General features: G+C 57.4%; 1 protein-coding gene across 2 annotated transcripts in view; it reads right to left on the bottom strand.

Moving 5' to 3' along the window:
* The window catches only part of MAP3K4 (mitogen-activated protein kinase kinase kinase 4), a 68260-nt gene that overhangs the window by 13794 nt on the left and 36738 nt on the right, over window positions 1-17728 (bottom strand). For both annotated transcript variants that reach the window (XM_056126436.1, XM_056126435.1), the window contains exons 4-15: window positions 14428-14670; window positions 12153-12299; window positions 11320-11477; window positions 9468-9584; window positions 7298-7397; window positions 7130-7213; window positions 5548-5793; window positions 4522-4671; window positions 3763-3924; window positions 2995-3128; window positions 2154-2232; window positions 1575-1641 (exon numbers count right to left, since the gene is read on the bottom strand). In XM_056126436.1, coding sequence (XP_055982411.1) covers window positions 1575-1641; window positions 2154-2232; window positions 2995-3128; window positions 3763-3924; window positions 4522-4671; window positions 5548-5793; window positions 7130-7213; window positions 7298-7397; window positions 9468-9584; window positions 11320-11477; window positions 12153-12299; window positions 14428-14670 — 1687 coding nt within the window. The remainder of the gene's footprint in view (window positions 1-1574; window positions 1642-2153; window positions 2233-2994; window positions 3129-3762; window positions 3925-4521; window positions 4672-5547; window positions 5794-7129; window positions 7214-7297; window positions 7398-9467; window positions 9585-11319; window positions 11478-12152; window positions 12300-14427; window positions 14671-17728) is intronic.

Raw genomic sequence — 17728 nt, forward strand, 5'->3', positions numbered from 1 at the left:
TTCCCAAAGTGACAAAAAGGTTTAAAGAAGTGATTTTCCCTGAGTGACCAATCTATGTCCTTAGAAAACGACTTCAGACAGCCAGAAAGACAAAGTCCCTACGATAATGGCCTTCAGCAAACTTGGATTATAAAGATATCACATTTTATGTGGCATCCTCAAACTGCTTTGCCAGCGTCTGGCAATCATCTCTTTGCCTAACAGCACTGGGAGAAAAGCCAACTACACGTGAACGTGACAGGTGACGGAGGGCAAACCTGGTCTCCGAGCTGCTGTGGGTCACCAAGGACCCTGCAATGAAGAACCAAGTCTGATGCTGTGGTCGTTGACACCTGACTTTCTTTCCTGTAACTAAAACTTCTTCAGATAGTGAAGCTTTCATTTTAGGGGATTTAGTTCATTGGGCTGGAGCGACAGCACAGCAGTAGGGCGTTTGCCTTGTGCGCAGCCGGCCCGGCCGAGCCGGGTTCAGTTCCTCCGCCCCTCTCGGAGAGCCCGGCCAGCTACCGAGAGTATCTCGCCCACATGGCAGAGCCTGGCAAGCTCCCCGTGACGTATTCGATATGCCAAAGACAGTAACAAGTCTCACAATGTACTGGGCCCGCTCAAGCAAATTAATGAACAATGGGAGGACAGTGCCACAGTGCTACAGTGCTAGTCCATTGGGAAAAAGCTTTGCTGTTATTACCCTCAGAAGAATAGGGTAACAGCCAGCCTTTCCCTGATAGACTTTGCCTGAACAGCTTCTCCCTGTGATGCTGAGCCTGGACTCCTGGGAACAGGCTGGCAGCCACAGACCCCGGCCTTGGGGTAGGGGTGAGAACGCAACGGGAGAGACCAAGGATGAAGCTGGCGCTCAGGCCTCACAGGTGGGGCGCCAGGTTCAATCCCAGCTATGCACGGCTCCCAAAGCACCCCTGGAAGCAACCCCAAGGGGCCAGGGGAAGCCCCTGACGGCTCCAGGTCAGACCCACAAACCCCAAACTGAGAAGAGGGGAATGAAGTTGAAGAGCCGTGATTTACAGCTGACCAGAGACCAAATCAACCCCAGCAACAGTGACCAAAGAAACGAGTTTTGGCTTTTGGGCCATACCAGGGATGCTCGAGGTTACTCCTGGCTCTGTGCTTAGGGGTCACTCCTGGCAGTGCCTAGGGGACCAGCTGGGATGCTGGGGATCGAACCCAGCTGGCCATAACCTAGTAAGAACCCTACCCGCTGTACTATTGCTCTGGCCCAATGATAACAAAACTGTAATAATAATGAAAAAAAAAAAAGTGCTGCTTATTTTTCAGTGACAGAGATCAGAAAGGTGTGCAGGGAATGGGGAGGTGGGGGCTTCCGAACCCCGCCACCCTCCCACCCAATGCCACCCTCTCCCGGTTGCTCCTTCCTAGCGAAGGCTCAAGGCCAGGAACGGCACGAGACGCGGCCCAAGCAGCTCGGCTCCTTCCGCACGGGAGACCGCCGCGTGCCCTCTGCACACACCTCACTCTCCAGGGCCCACCAGCCGCTCCCCAGCGGCATTTCAAAGGACAGCGACACGACCAGGCGCTCGCCTTACCAAAGTACAAACCTGTGACAGGGCTGTGTGGCTTTCCTATGACGTGACCGATGCACTCATTCATCAAAGCTTGTAAACTCTAGGGAGGAGCCAGAGAAAACGGAGAAGAGGGGAGATGGAGTTTACACGGTCTCAAATGCAAATGGCTTCCAAGTTTAAAACGAGCGTCACTCAAAGTATGAGACTCCTAAGCAGAAGCCAATAGCACTACTTCTCCTTAGGGGAGCGATGCCACCGTCTCCACTGTCTGGAGGTTAAGGTCACCGCGCTCCCCTTTGGGAGTCTCTCTGGGCTGGTGGAATTTACTGGAGTGACAGTGAGACTTGGCAAACGCGCTGAAGTGGAACAGCCAGGCGTGAAGCAGTCATCCAACAGTTGTCAGCTTCACGGCCACCGTACCCTGCTCGGACGGAAAGAGCAGAGTGCTGCCATCTGCTCTCCGAGGGCTTCCCTGGCGCAGGATTAGAATAACGTGCCACGTAAACTGACACCAAGAAACCAAATCCTGTCTCACCAGCAAGCGGGAGCAATCTGCTTATTACTGAATGAAAAGAAAACGAACAACCACCAAGACCGCCAGCAAGTCCGTACCAAGAAGTCGTCCTCGGGCAGAGCAGAAATGAAGGCGGGCTCGATGGCCTGCAGGAAGTCGAAGCCTTGCGTTGCCCACCTGTGACGGGAGAAAGTGCAATGGTCACGACCCCGAGGCAGAGCAGCTGCGGTTTCTGTCAGCACAGTGCTGGGAAATCTGGCTGGGAAATTACCCCCTGGGAAAAGCACACGTGGAGAGCCTGCTCACAGCATGTGCTGCTGTGGGGGAGCCTGTAAACCCGACCCAGGGGTAAAGGTGTCCATTTACTGAGGACAGAAAGACCATCAGGAAGATCTGCCAGGGAGAAAAAAATTTAAAGTCTTCCAAGAGTTACAGTCTTTTCCTTTCTTTTCTTTTTTTTGCTTTTTGGGTCACACCCGGCGATGCACAGGGGTTACTCCTGGCTCCGCACTCAGGAATCACTCCTGGCAGTGTTCAGGGGACCATATGGGATGCTGGGAATCGAACCCGGGTTGGCTGCTTGCAAGGCAAACGCCCTACCCGCTGTGCTATCACTCCAGCCCCACCTTTCCTTAGTTTTTGGACCATACCCGGAAGTGCTCAGGGCTCACCCCTATGCCCCTAGATGACTCCCAGCAGGTCTGGGTTGGAAGCCGGGTCAGCGGCATTCGAGGGAGGTGCCCTCTCTACTTACTGCACTCTGGCCCAAGTAATGAGAGTTTTCTGTGCGAGTAATTTCATTTAAAAATATAAAAATTATCTGATCACCAAGGATTTCAAAATGCACCATTCTGTCATCTGTGCAGAAGTTCCATGTGAAACACAAGTAGTGGCCTTTCTGGGCCCAAGGGGAAAGAACCACTGGGGCGGGGTTATTACCTGGGCCGGGTGCCTCTCCCGCTCTCACATTTGGTTAGCACGTAATTCATCCACTTCCGGGCAAAGCTGATATACTTGTCTCCGATCTTCTGTCGGAACTCTCCAGACATCAAACGAACCACTTCCTTATGGTACTGCGGGGAAGGGTTTATTAATGTTAAGGAGACGCATGCATCTGAACACTACAATGCCACATCAAGTCATTTTCCTGTGCCACCAACAGGGACCAGAGACAGAAGCTGAGCCACAGATACCCATGGAAAACTGCTCTGCTGCTGAAAAAGACGAGATCATGGTGCCTTGAACAAAAACAGAGGCTCCTGAGGTACCTATGTGTATTGTGAAGCCAGACAGTCTCATGCCTGAGCGGAGCGCTAGAGTTTAAGCAGACCACCCGTCAGGTTCAGGGGGAGCGTGTACATGTGTATACATGTGTGCCTGCGTGCATGTATGTGTGTTTGTGGTTGCGTGTGTGCAGGTGTACGTGTGTGTGTGTTTACTCGGCCAAAAGGTCTTTATGGTGGGGGAGACTGTTGACAATGAACACACACGAAAGCATGAAGCCAAACCGTGACATTCCATAATATTGTTCGCCAAGGGCGAGAATGTCATTTTTCTGAAAATAAAACCAATCTCTCCTTTTCCTGCAGTGCCCGGGTGAACCCTGCCTGTGCGTGTGGCCGTGCCAGTGAGCAGGGCGCCCTGGAGTGCGTCAGTGAGCTGAGGTGGCCGCAGCACCCGGCGCTGGGCCCCCAATCCTGTACCAACCTCAAACCCGAAGTTGTAGCCCTGGATCATGGCCTCGCGGTGGTACTGCTGCAGCGTGGCCGACTCCGCCTCATCCCCCTCAGCGTCAAACTCGGCCGTGAACATGTGGTCCACGCAGTCGATGGCGGCACTGATGCGCGCACACAGCTCCAGCGCGTCGTTCTGCAAAGGCCACGGAGCCATCGGCACCCGAGAGCCCGGCACTCAGTCCCAGCAGGTTGGAGCCCGTCCCCAGGGAATGCCCCGAGGGGCTCACGAGCCGATGCCTGAGCCAAAGAAAACCTGGCAGGGAATTTCCAGTCCCCAAGTATCTCCAGGCCACCTCCATGGCAGAACACAGTGGACCCAAGCGGAGGTGCTGGCGGGTCCCAGGCACAGAGCCTGGTGCCTCTGCAGCTAATGGAGCGAATGAAGCTCCTTGTTAACGGTGCACGGCCTGGGGGCAGCTCCTTGGCACTGTGCTCAGCTCTGCTCTCTGGGATCAGCCCTGCTGGGCTCAGGGAAATGGGGTCCTGTGTAGGCCCCGCACCATCCCCCGGGCCCCCAGGAGACTTCCCTAAACACCGGCACTTGCTAACCCAGAGAGAAACTCATCCGGGAACCAGCTGTCCCTCCCCTGCTGCACTCCCGAGCCACGTCCCTGCTCCACGTCCACCCTTTCTGCGGGGTGGTCTAGAGACCTGGGGACACTGGGCATGTGAGCTGAGTGGGCGTCAGACAGGGAGGGCACGGGAGAGGCTGGGGGGCTGCCAGCCCTACCTTCAGCTGCTGCAGGCCCTTGGCGATGACCGGCTGGCTGGACGTCTGCTCCTGGCGCAGGGGCAGGAGGCCCTCGCTTGCCTGCTGGAAGGCCTTTCTCTGTATGTTGAGGTGGGCAGACTGCAGGACCACCAGCAGCAGGTGCTCCACCTGGGGCGGGGGCGGGGACACGGGCACGTGGCTCAGCATGGGCCCCACTCCTGTTGCCCCCAGCAGACGGCAGAGTGGAAGTGCCCAGCACGAGTGTGCCTGAGGCGACAACACCCCCGCAGGACAGGAGACCAAGGCGTGGCTCACACCGGAACAAGGCTGACCGCCACAGGGCCACTCTCAGAAAGGACAGGGGTCAGCAGAGGCCAAGGAGAGGCCAGGGCCAGGAAACCGCAAGAGCCTCCGAGCACAGTCCCAGCTGGCCCCAAGCAACAGGGTCCGAGCAGCCCCGCACCCTGGGCTCTGGCACTGAGCCCCAGAGCACTGCTTAAGAGGGCTCCACTCGAGCCACATATCGCCGGTCACTAGGACCACAGACTCGGGTGCCGGAGGGGGGAAGCACAAGCACGAACTACATGCAGGGCCGTCTGCTGGGGCGGCTCCTCTGCTGGAGACCAGGCGCACTCCAGCGGGACCTGGGGCGGCAAGCGCCAGGCTGCCAGCGCACGCTCGGGAGGCAGGAAGGCCGGGCGTGAGGGCCACACACACTCACAAGGACGCGCCTCCCAGCCTTAAAGAGAAAGTTCTAGAACCAACTAGGGACTTCCGATGGCAGGTGGGTGATGGCAAAAGCAAGCTCACAGCAAGGGGAGCAGAGCCTGGAGCACCGCTCCTGCAGGCCCCAGCTCCGCAATGGGACCGAAGACGGTGTCCGTGGCCCCAGCACTGCGCACCACACTCCCGGTGCTTCCTGTGGCCGAGTGCTCAAGGCTGGAAACCAGGCATCAGCCTGTTGGGAAGACCCCACCCCCAAAAGCCAGGAAACGAAGGGAAAACTGAGCCGCGGGGAAAGCGCCACCGGGGGCCGCGACACACCTGCATGCTCCTCAGCGTGTCCACAGTCTCCACCTGGGGCACGACTTTGACAGGCGGCGCCTCCCAGGTGGCCCAGCTGTCGTGGTCACTGTGCTTGGTCAGCAGCAAGTAGGCCAGGTCCAGGTCGTCCGAGTCCTTTTTGCAGTCCTTGCCCGCCGCGGCGTTCAGCAGCTGCAGGATGAGGCTCTTCTCCGCGCACACGCGCGGCACGAAGGCGTGCAGGCCCTCCAGGCCGACGACCTGCACCTGGAGGGGCATGGCCTGAGCCCGCGGAAACCTGGGGCGCCGTCCCCTGGGGAGGCCTGGGAGGGACACTGGCCTCACCCCTCACCCACAGCAAGCGTGCTCAGAGCCAGCTGCACCCACGCCGGCAGCAGGCACCCTAGAGCCACTGGGCCTGGGGCAGCGCGGTCACCAGGAGTCACCAAGAGGGGGCCCGGACACCGGAGAGGCCCCCGTGTCGTGGGAACACACATGTGTGCATCTCCCAGACCGGGGCTGAGGTGACACCGCACACCAACATTTCTACCCGCCCACAACGAGGGTACACGGTGACTTTGAAAGCGGCCCTAGGGACAGAGGGACCTCTGCACAGCAGGGGGACGCTGGCCTTGCTTGTGACCAAGCCGGGCTCAATCCTGAGGACCCCACGTGGTCCCCAGAGCACCCACGAGCAAGGCCTGACTGAGCATGACTGAGTGTGGTCCTAAAACCCAACCCCTTCCCCTACCCCCAAAACCCAACAAGTAGCTCCAGTGCCTCGGGGGAGGGGGTTCAGCACGCAGAGTCGCTTACACGCAGCCCATCCGGCGCCCGTCACTCAGGATAAAGCCAGAGGGGGCAGCCCCTGCGCGCTGCTGGGTATAGCCCCAAAGACAAAAAAAATTTAATAAATAAAAGCAAAGAGGACAAGAAAAATCAGGGCTGTCTTGGGAACTGAGGGGCAGCGCGGTCACCAGGAGTCACCCCAGTACAGCTGTCACCCCAAGTCAGCGTGCTTCACCCGGGCCTTAGGCATGTCTGGGTCCTCTAACAGGACAGTAAAGGCTGGCCAGGAGCCACAGCATGGCCGAGAGGGCACTTGCTTGTATACGGCTGACCCTGGTTCTATCCCCGGCATCACACATGGTCCCCAAGCCCACCAGGAGTGACCCCTGAGTACAGCTGGTGTGGGCCAAATCAAAATCAAAAAGACCGGAGAGTAAACGTGACTGGGGTGCAGAGTTAGAGGGGAGAACACTTATCTGGCATGTGGCTGACTCAGGTTCAATCCCGGCACACCATATGATCCCGAGTCATACCAGGAGTGATCTCAGTACAGAGCCAGGAGTAAGCTCAGGGCACCACCAAGCATGGCACAATCCGTAATACCCCCTCACCCCCCCGCCCCTTGCAAAGAGTAAACGTGACCATTTTTATCTGCATCCTTAAAGCAGAGAGGGGGAGAAACTATTTCAGCAGGGAAGTACAGGCTGGCCTTGGAACTGCTCGACGTATGAGCTGTAAGGCTGCCTGAGCTGTGGAAAACGGCTCCTCTGGCTTAGAGGAAAGCAGAAGGCTGGGGCCAGTCTAATGTGCTCACCTTGACGTACTGCTTTGACTTCAGAAAATCCAGAAGGCCCTGAACTGGCGCTGAAAGGACAAACTCGGCCGCGATCTCCAGGTCCTGGATCACGGTGCAAGGAAACGGAAGGTTAGCGTGCACAGAGGCTGACTGAGACACAACACCCGAGGCGGAGCGTGAACGCACCTTTCTCAGCATCTTGGCAAAGCCCAGCGCTTTGGAGGCTCGCTCCCGGGCTTCGTGGAAGAGCTCCTTCAGCGCGCGGCTGGTTTCGATGACAGACCTCCTGCGGGCAGAGAGGGAGGCTTAGAGACAGGGCAAGGCGGGCCCCGCAGGACACGCAGTGGGAGCACGGGGCCACTTCAAAGTCCACAGGGAAGCCCGACGGTCACACAGATGGGAGCAGTCAATCGTCAGCAATGTGCAAAGAAAGAAGCCAGCTGCCCAGAGTTTTCTAGAAGGAACTTGCTTTCTGTGAATACGAAGAGCAGAGATAGTAACTTTCAGGTAACAGAAAACTCAATTTTCTACAGCATTCATCCTGATAATGGAGGTCGACACAAGCTCCGGAGCCCCCGTGTATGACCTTACGGAGGAGAACACTCGTGATGGTCCAGCCTCCCACTTTATGTCTAATTTCCCGGAGAGGCGGGCCACGCCGCTGCAACTCCCAGGGACCCAGGTCTTCGAGCTGAAAACTGGGGTGTCCTCGTGTGCCCTGTGGAAGCCCCACCAGCCGCAGCCACAGCCCGGAGCTGCTTCCTTCAATCTCTGCAGAGACACCAAGCCGACACAACTCCCAGTACACAGATCCGGGAGCTCCTGGGGCGCGTGACCACACAGGCGGCCATGCCTCCAAGTTCCACAATCCCAGCAGGAGCACAGCAACGGGAAACTAAGCTTGGGAAGGAAACCAATAACCCAGAAGGCTCAACTAGCAACGAACAGCTCAGGAAACCCTCAGGGACTCTCCTTTGCAAACCCATAGTGTTGTAACAATTTTCACAAATTTTCTTTCACTGCACCACTTTTTGATAATTTTGTGCGAGCAGGCAGGCTTGAGGGGTGAGAAACTGGGGACAATGGTGGAGGGAGGTTACAGCGGTGATGGGGTTGGGGTTAGAACACGAAATACCTGGAACAACTGTTATGAACAACTTTGTATGCCAGTCTTTAAATAACACTTAAAAATGAAACAGAGGAAGATCGAGAGCAGCAGGTGAACGTCAGGTGCTGGCTCCCCCACCCCCAAATACTGTTGTAAGTCAGTTCTCTGGGGTGAACCCACCAGGCACTGGGCTCTCTGGAGCCAGGAGGAGCTGACCAGTCCAGGACCACCCCGGACTCCCTCAGCTTCCTGCAGGCACCGCTCTTTGTTCCATGACACCAATGCGACTCCCTCTCTTAGCATGCCTAGGAGGGAGAGACCGTGGCCCCTCTTCCTGGCCTGCCATAAAGGCATCCTGGCTTCTCAGAGGCCCCGTGGGTATTCGGTCAGCTCCAGATGGTGTGAGCAGCCCTGCCGCTTTGGAGCATCCGTTCCCCCATCCTCACTACTCTCCGTGGAGAGCCACGGCAGAGTCTGTGCCACACCAGAGCGAGGCCAAAGGTTCCCTCCAGCCAGCACTGGGACGAGCACGCCTCGCCTCCACAGACTCACTCATAATGAGCAAAACTGAGAAACGGGGACTAGGCAGCCGGGGCAGGGCCAGCATCAGCGGATGGAAGGAGGCCTGCTGGGAGGAGGGCGACTTATGCAGACAGGTGCGGGTTGGAGCGTGTCTACTCTGGGTCCTTCCCCGGGATCCCATATGGTCCCCCAAGCACAGAGCCAGGAGTAACCCCTGAGCGCCTCTACGTGTGGCCCAAAAACCAAAAATAAAACGAAAGACAAGTATGTGAGCGATAGCAGGGCTAGAGCGATAACACAGCGGGTAGGGCGTTTGCCTTACACGCGGTCGACCCAGCCGACCCAGGTTCAATTCCTCCGCCCCTCTGAGAGCCCAGCAAGTTACCGAGAGTATCGGCAAGTTACCGAGAGTATCTCGCCCGCACAGTAAAGCCTGGCAAGCTCCCCGTGACATATTTGATATGCCAAACACAGTAACAACAAGTCTCACGATGGAGACGTTCCTGGGCCCACTCGATTTGAGCGAATCGATGAACAACGGGAGTTGACAGTGCTACAGTGCAGTGCTGTGACACTACTTACTAAGCTAGGAAAACTCCAACTCCCCTTTCGAGAACGCTTCCCTGAAGCCCCAACTCGCAGCTCCAACGAAAGACAAGGCAGACGGGTCTGGGGCCCACTGGGACCCACCCTTAATGCCTCCCCAGGAGAAACTGCAGCGCCCACCTGATCTCATCAGCAGCGCTGCTGTCATCGGCACTGGTCCAGAACTCGGCGCAGCTCTCCCGCAGGCCCGACTCCAGGAAGCTCCCCGTGGACTTGAGCAGCATCCCTGCGATGTCGCTAGGGGAAGAGATAGGACACGCACACGTCAGAGGAGGCGCGCTCCTTGCGAGTCCAGGTCCTGAGCAGAAGCTGACCGGGCCGGCTGCTGGGCCGTCTGGAAACCGACAGCGGGGCAAGCACACGGCCACGACAGAAGATGGCGACGAAGGGGACGGGCAGGAATCGTGCATCACCACCCTCTGTGCGCCGAGCTTGCACATAAGCCTTCCAGTCTGAAGCTTCGTGAACGTTCCTCAGAGTCAAAATGGTACGAACGCCCTGTGAGCACTGCTCTGACGAGAAGCTTCTCAGGCGAAGCAAGCAGAATAAAGCACTGAACTCCTTAAGTGCCACCGGCTTAGAATTCTCCCCTTCGGGCAACCATCTCACACTCAGTAAGCCTAAGATACTGTCAAGTGACACTTCCTGTGGAACACACACTCCGAATCCTGGGGCTGGGAGGTGAACCCAAGCGTATTCAGTGGGACCCGGACAGCAAGAATCCCACAGCAGCGGATCGACCCCTGGGCCTTAAGGAAGGAAGGAGAGTCTGGTCCAAGAGCCCAGGCACCAGGGAGTATCTCGGCGGAGCTGCCCTGGAAAGCAGAGTGGCTGGAGGCAGCGGAGGAGGCAGGACGGAGAGGTGGAGCCTGACTCTGACCCCAGGCATGATGGCAAGCGCTGGGGAGGGCGGAGGGTCTGCGAAGCGCCAGGTCAGGCCAGCGTGTCTTCGGAAGGCGACAGAGGGGGCTGAGCACGGGGTGGGAAAGGAGACGGAGCGGCAGGAGGCGTCACTCACCAAACAGGAGCGAGCAGCAGAGAAGACGCAGGGGAAAGCCAGAGGCCGAGGAGGGGGAGCTACAGGATTTCAGCTACGGTGGGAGCTGCGGAGAGAGAGGAGCTAGGGAGGGGGCTAGGGAGGATTCACAGCCCGAACAGGGGTCATGGACAGGGAGGCCACGCCAGCGGGGCGGCATTGAGGAGGAGGAGGAGGAGGAAGGCAGGGGCTTGAGCGGAGGAGAAGTGGCCCCGCAGGCCGAGAGGAGGGTGAGCGCCGCTCAGGTCCCGAGAGCCAGCGAGGTCTGCGCCCTGCAGACTGGCCCCGAGACCACCCCCCAGGCCTCTCGGGCAGGCGGTACGAGCGGTGCTGAGTGCCAGGCAGAGCCAGGACGGAGCAGGCCGAGCCCAGGCTGGGTGTGGCGGGAAGTGAGGGTGAGAGCACCCCAGGCTGGACGTGCGGGGAGGCAGGAGCGCACAGGCTGGAGACAGACATGACACTCGCAGCACACAAGCAGAGCCGAGTACAGACAGGGCAGTAGATGTGCTTTGTGGGAGGCTCAGCAGGGAGTGGCCAGAGGGGCTGGGGGGCTAAGGACAGCAGTGTAAGGAGCCACAGCAAGTCCACTGTCCAAGCAGGACAAACACGCGGGAAGGGTGCTCTGCGGAGGGGCAGATCTGGGGGACGCGGAGAGACAAGCACCCCGGATAGCAGTGGTCAAGGACCCACACGCCCCCCTTCGGGTCACCCCTGCTTCATGGAAGCCTCCTCCATGGGCAGACCCAGGCCACCCTCACGGCGTCGGGGCGCCCCTGCCCCAGCTGGCTGCCTCTTCTCCCCTGCGTGTGGGACTTCCCAGACGCCGCCCATCGCCCCCGAGGCTCACTCAGGGCAAGGACACACATCGGTGGGGGACGCAGGCTGGCCGGGGTGCGGGGGTGAGTGGGGGTGACGCGGGGGTGACGCGGGGCCTACCAGAACAGCTTCCCCGCCTGCGCCTCTCCTCCCCGGATGTAATGGGTGATTTCTTTGGTGAAATTCCACTCTTCTTCTAAGAGGTTCTTTAAGCTATGTGATGCTTGAGGTAATTGCTGTAGCATTTGGATCCAGCTTCTCATGTAGTCGAAATACACCTGCAAACATGGACAGAGGGATGCTGAGAACACGAGCCCGCAACAGACCCTTGAGACCTCTCTCCCCGGCAGGGGGGGAAACGGGGACTGCTGGGGGCCCGGACGCCGCGACCCCAGAGACACAACCAGCAACTCCGCTGCCTGCCAGTCCACCAGGAAAGCATGAAGCGGCGGGAGGAGAATCGCGTCTCGGGACCCAGGAGGCCGTGGTGCAGACTCACAACCTGACAGCACCGTCCCTCTGGGGAGAGCTGAGGAGGAAGCCTCCGAGCACTCGAGGATGTTTCTGTGAGGAGTGCAGGCTGAGAGGAGGCTACAGCCCGGGAGAGAAACTCAGGGGCTGCAGCCAGCGGCGGTCCCCAGGGAAGAGTGTGGGGGAGCTGCGGACACGCCACACCCTCCGCCAGCTGTGAGTAGCTTCAAGGTGCCCTTCCCCGGGCACCCACACCCTAAGGCCTCACGGGACCTTGGCATATCACTACCCAGTCTGACCGGGCGCAGTGTGACTCAGCGGTGCCCAGGTTTTCCCCTGAGCAGGAGCCTGGGGGGACATGGCGGGGTCTCCCCGGAAGGGCCCTGGTGCCACTGATGGTGACTGACAGCATGTCTAGCTCCAGGTCCAGCCTTCTGGCTCTCCGTGGACAGGGGGCGGGGCCCACTCTGCCCGGGGCCTACCATGAGCATCTTGTGCAGGTCCTCCTGGAAGGCGTCGATGTTGCAGCCGGCCTCGTCGCGGGCGAGCAGCACGCCGTGCAGCATGAACTGGTAGTACTGCTTCATCAGCAGGCCGCCCTTCAGCACCTCCTTGCACTCGCGCACCAGCTGCACACAAAGCCCGGGTCAGCCGCGGTCCCACCCGCGGCCCCACCCCCTGCCACTGCCCGGGCCCCTCTGGGCTCTGGCATCCCTCGGGAAGCAGAGCCAGACCCGGCCACCGGCTGCCCACGCTGAGAGACCGAGCCACAGAGGCGAGGACTGAGCTGGCAACAGTCACTCTCCTGCCAATGACGGTGAATTCTGCAGGAGCAAGAGTGCTCCTTTCCTGCTTGCTGACACCATGAGACGGGCACCGGGGAGGACCTTCAGCCAGAAACCCAATAAAGACCCGAACACACAGAGAGACAGCATGCTGGCCTTGTGGCCACGTCGCCTGGCTCCCACTGCACTGTGACCTCTGGCTTTTATCATCCCTAACACGGACAAGCCTCCAAATAAACCAGCCAGAGCTAACGTGATGAGGTCAGAGGAAGTCTAGGACAGCAGGAACAGAGAGCCACGAGTGAGTTCCGAGGGCAGCGACAGGAAGAAAGGGGGCAGGAGGAAAACCGCTCTCACGGCTGAGTGCTGGGCCCAGTGCCACAGGCCCCAGGCCCGCACACGGTCGCCGGGTGCTGGGCAGAGTAGCAGCAGGGGCTCTCCGAGGCTGAGGCTCTGTGACTCACTCATTTCCGTTATGTTTTCTACCCCGGGAATGATCAGGGATGCGGACGAGACTTGTGTCCACATCTAATCCCCACGGGCAGCAAATGAAGAGTGACGTGCCCGGGTGGGACACCACTGCAGCCAGCCACGCTCTGTCCTCTGACAGGAGGAGGGACGCTGCCTGCTGGCGCTGCTCTACTTCTCTTCATTTGCATGTAGAGGAAACGCGTACGTTCAAGGGAGAAAAACGGAGGGAAACACGCCAAAATGCTTTAGTGGCTATCTATACTCTGCCTAGCAGAACAACAGGGCGATTTTCATTCTTTCTGCCTCGTTTTCAAGACTTTCCCAATCTCCTACAGAAGCACATTCAGTTTTATGGACATAAGTTTCCCTACTAAAGTGTTTCAAAATTAAATTATTTGTGACGAGAGCAATAGCTAGAGTTAAAATCTATTAAAAAGTGTTCTGTTCAAATTATAGAGGCATCTATTTCTGTTAAAGTCACTTGGGTGCTAATAACTAAATCTTCAAATGAATTTAAGCCAAAATTTCTACTTTATTTTTTCTTTAGTTATCCTACATTAATCTCAATATTGAAATTTCTTTTCCAAAATCTTTTACCCTGCAGCAATGTTGATTGTCACAATGATCACTGGCTAAGTAAACTCCACCTTGTTTTATTCCTGAGCTATTTGTTCTATGGGGAAGAGAAGCAAGAACTCATTTTACCAAAAAGCTTCCTACCCACGGACAGTCCCTAGGAGGAACGGGGTAACTGCAGCCCCGAGGGGCGTCAGCCTTCCACAGCAGCTGCACCTGAGCCCACAGAAGGGGCCCCTTGCCCGCCCCCACCCCACATTCAGAGCCCGCCTAAGTCCTTCCATCCCCCATCCTTTTATGCTGGGCACGCAGTCCCCAGGGCACAGAGCAACTCTTCTCTTCCTTTCTGAAACATTTCTTTTAGGACAGTGAGCGCAATTATTAATAATCCGGGGCTCTCATTCTGCCAGCAATAACTGCCTCCAGCTACCGCTGTTATACCAGGGACGGCAAATCCCCAAGGAAGCCCGGCCACGGTTAAGAGTAAGAAAAGAAGCAGCTGCCACAAGGTTTAAACCAAGCACTGTCTAAGGCAAGCAAAATCTCTCCCCGCGGAGGACTCTGAAGCATTTACCTATTGGTCCATAGCTTAAGCAGAACAGAAAGGAAATCTGTGGGACTTAGCTAACTCTCAGAATCATATTTCAGATGTCCAGTCTGCTATTCCTACGATACAGGGTCCTATCATCAAATACTCCCCGTCCTTTTAACAACGAGGAAGTGGCTGGCACAAAGGCTGAGCCATACCCTGATCGCCGAGGCCAGCGTGTGAAGGGCACTTTCAATTAGCCCAGCTTAGCAACATTAGAGCACTCATTTTCACCTTCAGCCAAACATTAGGAACTGGACTCCGCAGGGTGACAATTCTAAGCCTGCAGAGTGACACGGTAATTGCGACGTGTTCAGAACGGTCTCGGACACGCACCTGCTTGATGCTCAGAAGAGAAGGCTCGCCAGCAGGCCTCTGCTCCAGCCTCAGCTTCAGACACTCATGGATGACGTTGAGCAGGACGCGGCAGAGGACCAGGAAGGCCGGCTCGAAGGAGGGCAGGTCCATGGCCTGGAGCTCGTCCCAAGACACGGCGCTGCACGTCTGCTCTGAGGGGGGCGGCGTCCTGGAGAGCTGCACGTAATCGGAGCCCCACATGGGATCCGGAAACTCCGGGAACTGAAACGGAAGTCAACAGGCATGAGAGGAGTGCAGGAGGGGCCCGAGGTCATGGTCAGGCGGGTGGGCTCACTCCAAGGTGCCGAGAGTCTCCTGGCCTGCGGATCTAGGGGACAACTCATCTTTACAACAGGGCAGCACTTTCCACGTGCACTCACAAAGTTCTAGAAGCACCAGAAAATCACAACAAGGGCTAAAAACAACTACACTAAAAAAGTGTACAAATGATGATGCAGTGCATCTTTGTCATTCATAAAATGATCAGAATCCTGATTTCTACAGCATCACTCACAGGTTTGCCTAATTACGGGAGTCAGAGAGGGGCAGGGACACAGCACTGTGAGCAGGGCCCTTGCCTGGGCTTGATCCCTGGTCCAACACATGGTCGCCCAAGCACCGTAAGGAGTGATCCCTGAGCAGAGTAAGAACTGAGCACGGCCAGGTGTGCCAGGTGGAAAGGCACGGAGGGAGGGCGGAGGGAAAGAGAGGGGGAGGGGTGGGAGAGGGAAGGAAAGCAGAAAGGCCTGTCTTAGCTCACAGAATCCGGCAGCCGGCAGCGCAAAGCTTCTGTCCTCCGTGGACACAGACAAAGGAGGTCACTGGCCTGCTGACCACACCCGAGCATCCGTCCCTGGGTCTCCCCGGGCCTCACGCTGCTGGGCCTGCCGGGAGCGCCCAGTGTTCCCCACCTTCTGCACCCCGAACAGACCGTGCAGACCCGAAAGCCGCCACTTTCCATCCATTCTGGCACCATCAGTGACCACCAGGTCCTTCCAATCTGTCCTCCTGGTCACTGCCCGGCTCTCTGTCACCCTGCGCTGTGTCCTGCTCCACCACCACGACTGGGGCATTCGAACAGACACGTAGAAGAGTCTAAAAATGCTGAGCTGACAATGGAGGACTTGTCAAAGGACGGAGTTAAAAGCCCTGGGCAAAACGATGATTTTCTTTCCTTTGGCATTAAGACAAGTTTATTTAAAGTTCTATGAAACTTGGCAGACTCTATGAGACAATTTTAAAGAATTCATTTTTGCATGACAGTTCCAGTCTGCTGAACCCATCAGTCGCAGACTCTCTGGAAAGGAACAGGCTTTATTTCTCCACCAGGGAGACACTGCCACCAGGGAGGCCCCCGGACTGACCTACTGAAGAAACAATCCTACCAGTGGCACCTGGTGTTCCCAGAGGAAAAGGCACTTGGCAAGCTACTGAGCAGTGAGAAGGAACAGTCGCTTCAACTGAGGAGACCAAGGCAGAGTATCAGGACAGCTGACAGCGCGCAGACACAGGAAAGACCAAGAACCAGGAAAACCGTGTAAGAACGCATTACCGGGCTGGGGAGAACGAAAGGAATCAGCCAAGCCTTCTGAAAGGAGTCGGAGAGAGGCCGTGCAAGTGCCCAGCGCGCCTGAGCCCAGTGTGTACAGACAAGGGCAGTGAAGGAAAGAAGCCGAGGGGGGAGGAGAAGGGGAGGAACGGGTGAACAGGCACCAGGGCTTCACTACACCGGCATACGGGAGAGCGGGACCACCACGTCCAAAGCAGACGCCACGACACTGAAAACACGCAAGCTAAGCAGCAACCACTGGGATCTTCTAAGGTGGCTGTGAAGGTGACGGGCGGCGATGGGGCGGGGGCTGGGGCGGGGAGGAATCTGAGGACAGGGACAAAAGAGGCCGACGCTGGTGGTGGGATCGGTCTCGAAATACTACTCAACTATCAAAAACTTCACAGATCTGTAATCAAATACAATGTATAAAAATGAATAAAAGGCAGCACAATAAAGTCAAGGGTGTCCGAGTGGAATTAATAAGAAACCAATCAGAAATTGGCTGTAGGAATTACTGCTCCAACACAGAGAACGTGAACGATTATTCTGAGTGGACAGTGAGAGGCCAGGAATCAGGTGTAAGGTCAAACCTAAGAACAGAGGTGCCGGCAACAGTGGAGAGAGAGGAGTGACCCCCCCCCCCCATCCAGCTCTCAGCACTGCAGCTGGGGATGCTCGAGAGGGGACAGCTAGGGCGAGAGGGGACAGCCAGGGCAAAGCCCCCAGCAACTCCAGTGCAGGAGCCCCAGGGGAGGATGGGAAGCTGTGCCGGGCACCATTCTCACAGGTGCCATCAGCTCAGCCGAAGGCTGCCCAGACCTACAAATCACTGTATCACTGTCATCCTGTTGCTCATCGATTGCCTCGAGCAGGCCCCAGTAACATCTCCTTCGACCTAGCCCTGAGATTTTAGAAAGTGCCACATTCGAGGCTCTTTCAGGGTCAGGAGAATGAGACCCATCATCGTTACTGGGTTTTGGCATATTGAATACGCCACGGGGAGTTTGCCAGACTCTGCCGAGCGGGCAGGATGCTTTCGGTAGCCTGCCAGGTTCTCCAGAGTAAGGACTAGATAATAGGATGTCACACGGCCGTGAATGCGACTGCTCGCTTCCCGGAGCTGGGTTTTAGTCTCTGGGTCTTGGCCGTTGATGGGATTACACAGCAGAGAAAGACTGGATGTTATGTGAACCTGGGGCGGGGGCATGGGGTCAAACCCGGAGTCACTGCAGACACCGGGTGAAGTCAGAATGTGGGGACATTAATCAGAAATCAAAGGAATCACTCAGAGCCCGGGTCATTTTTGTGTGACCTAGCAAATTCACTCAATTAAGGCTCTCGTGGAGGAAAGTCACGGGCAAAAATGAAAACGGTCCAGGAATTTTCGAGAAGAATGGGAGGCAGACTGGTAGGACTGAAAGCCTATTAATAACCCCCGCAACCAATCAGACGTGTTGAGGGCAGAGCGACAGCGGGGAGAAGATTCCAGGCGTGCTAAAGCCTCCACGGCGGCAGCGCACGTCAGGGCGATCCCTGTAAAACCGCCTTCGGGTCAGCGACGGGTGATGGGGCGTCAGAGCCGGCACGCACCCAGGGGCCGGGCGGGACACCGGCGCGGGGCGGGGGGGACCCCACGTGCCGTGGCCCCGGGAGAACTTGGCCAGAACCTTCCACGGCCGAGGGCCAATCCACGGAGCGGACGGCGTTCGGCTCGGCACAGCCCAGGGC

The sequence above is a fragment of the Sorex fumeus genome, unplaced genomic scaffold (assembly GCF_029834395.1).
Source record: "Sorex fumeus unplaced genomic scaffold, SorFum_2.1 ptg000061l, whole genome shotgun sequence".
Taxonomy (NCBI): Eukaryota; Metazoa; Chordata; class Mammalia; order Eulipotyphla; family Soricidae; genus Sorex; species Sorex fumeus.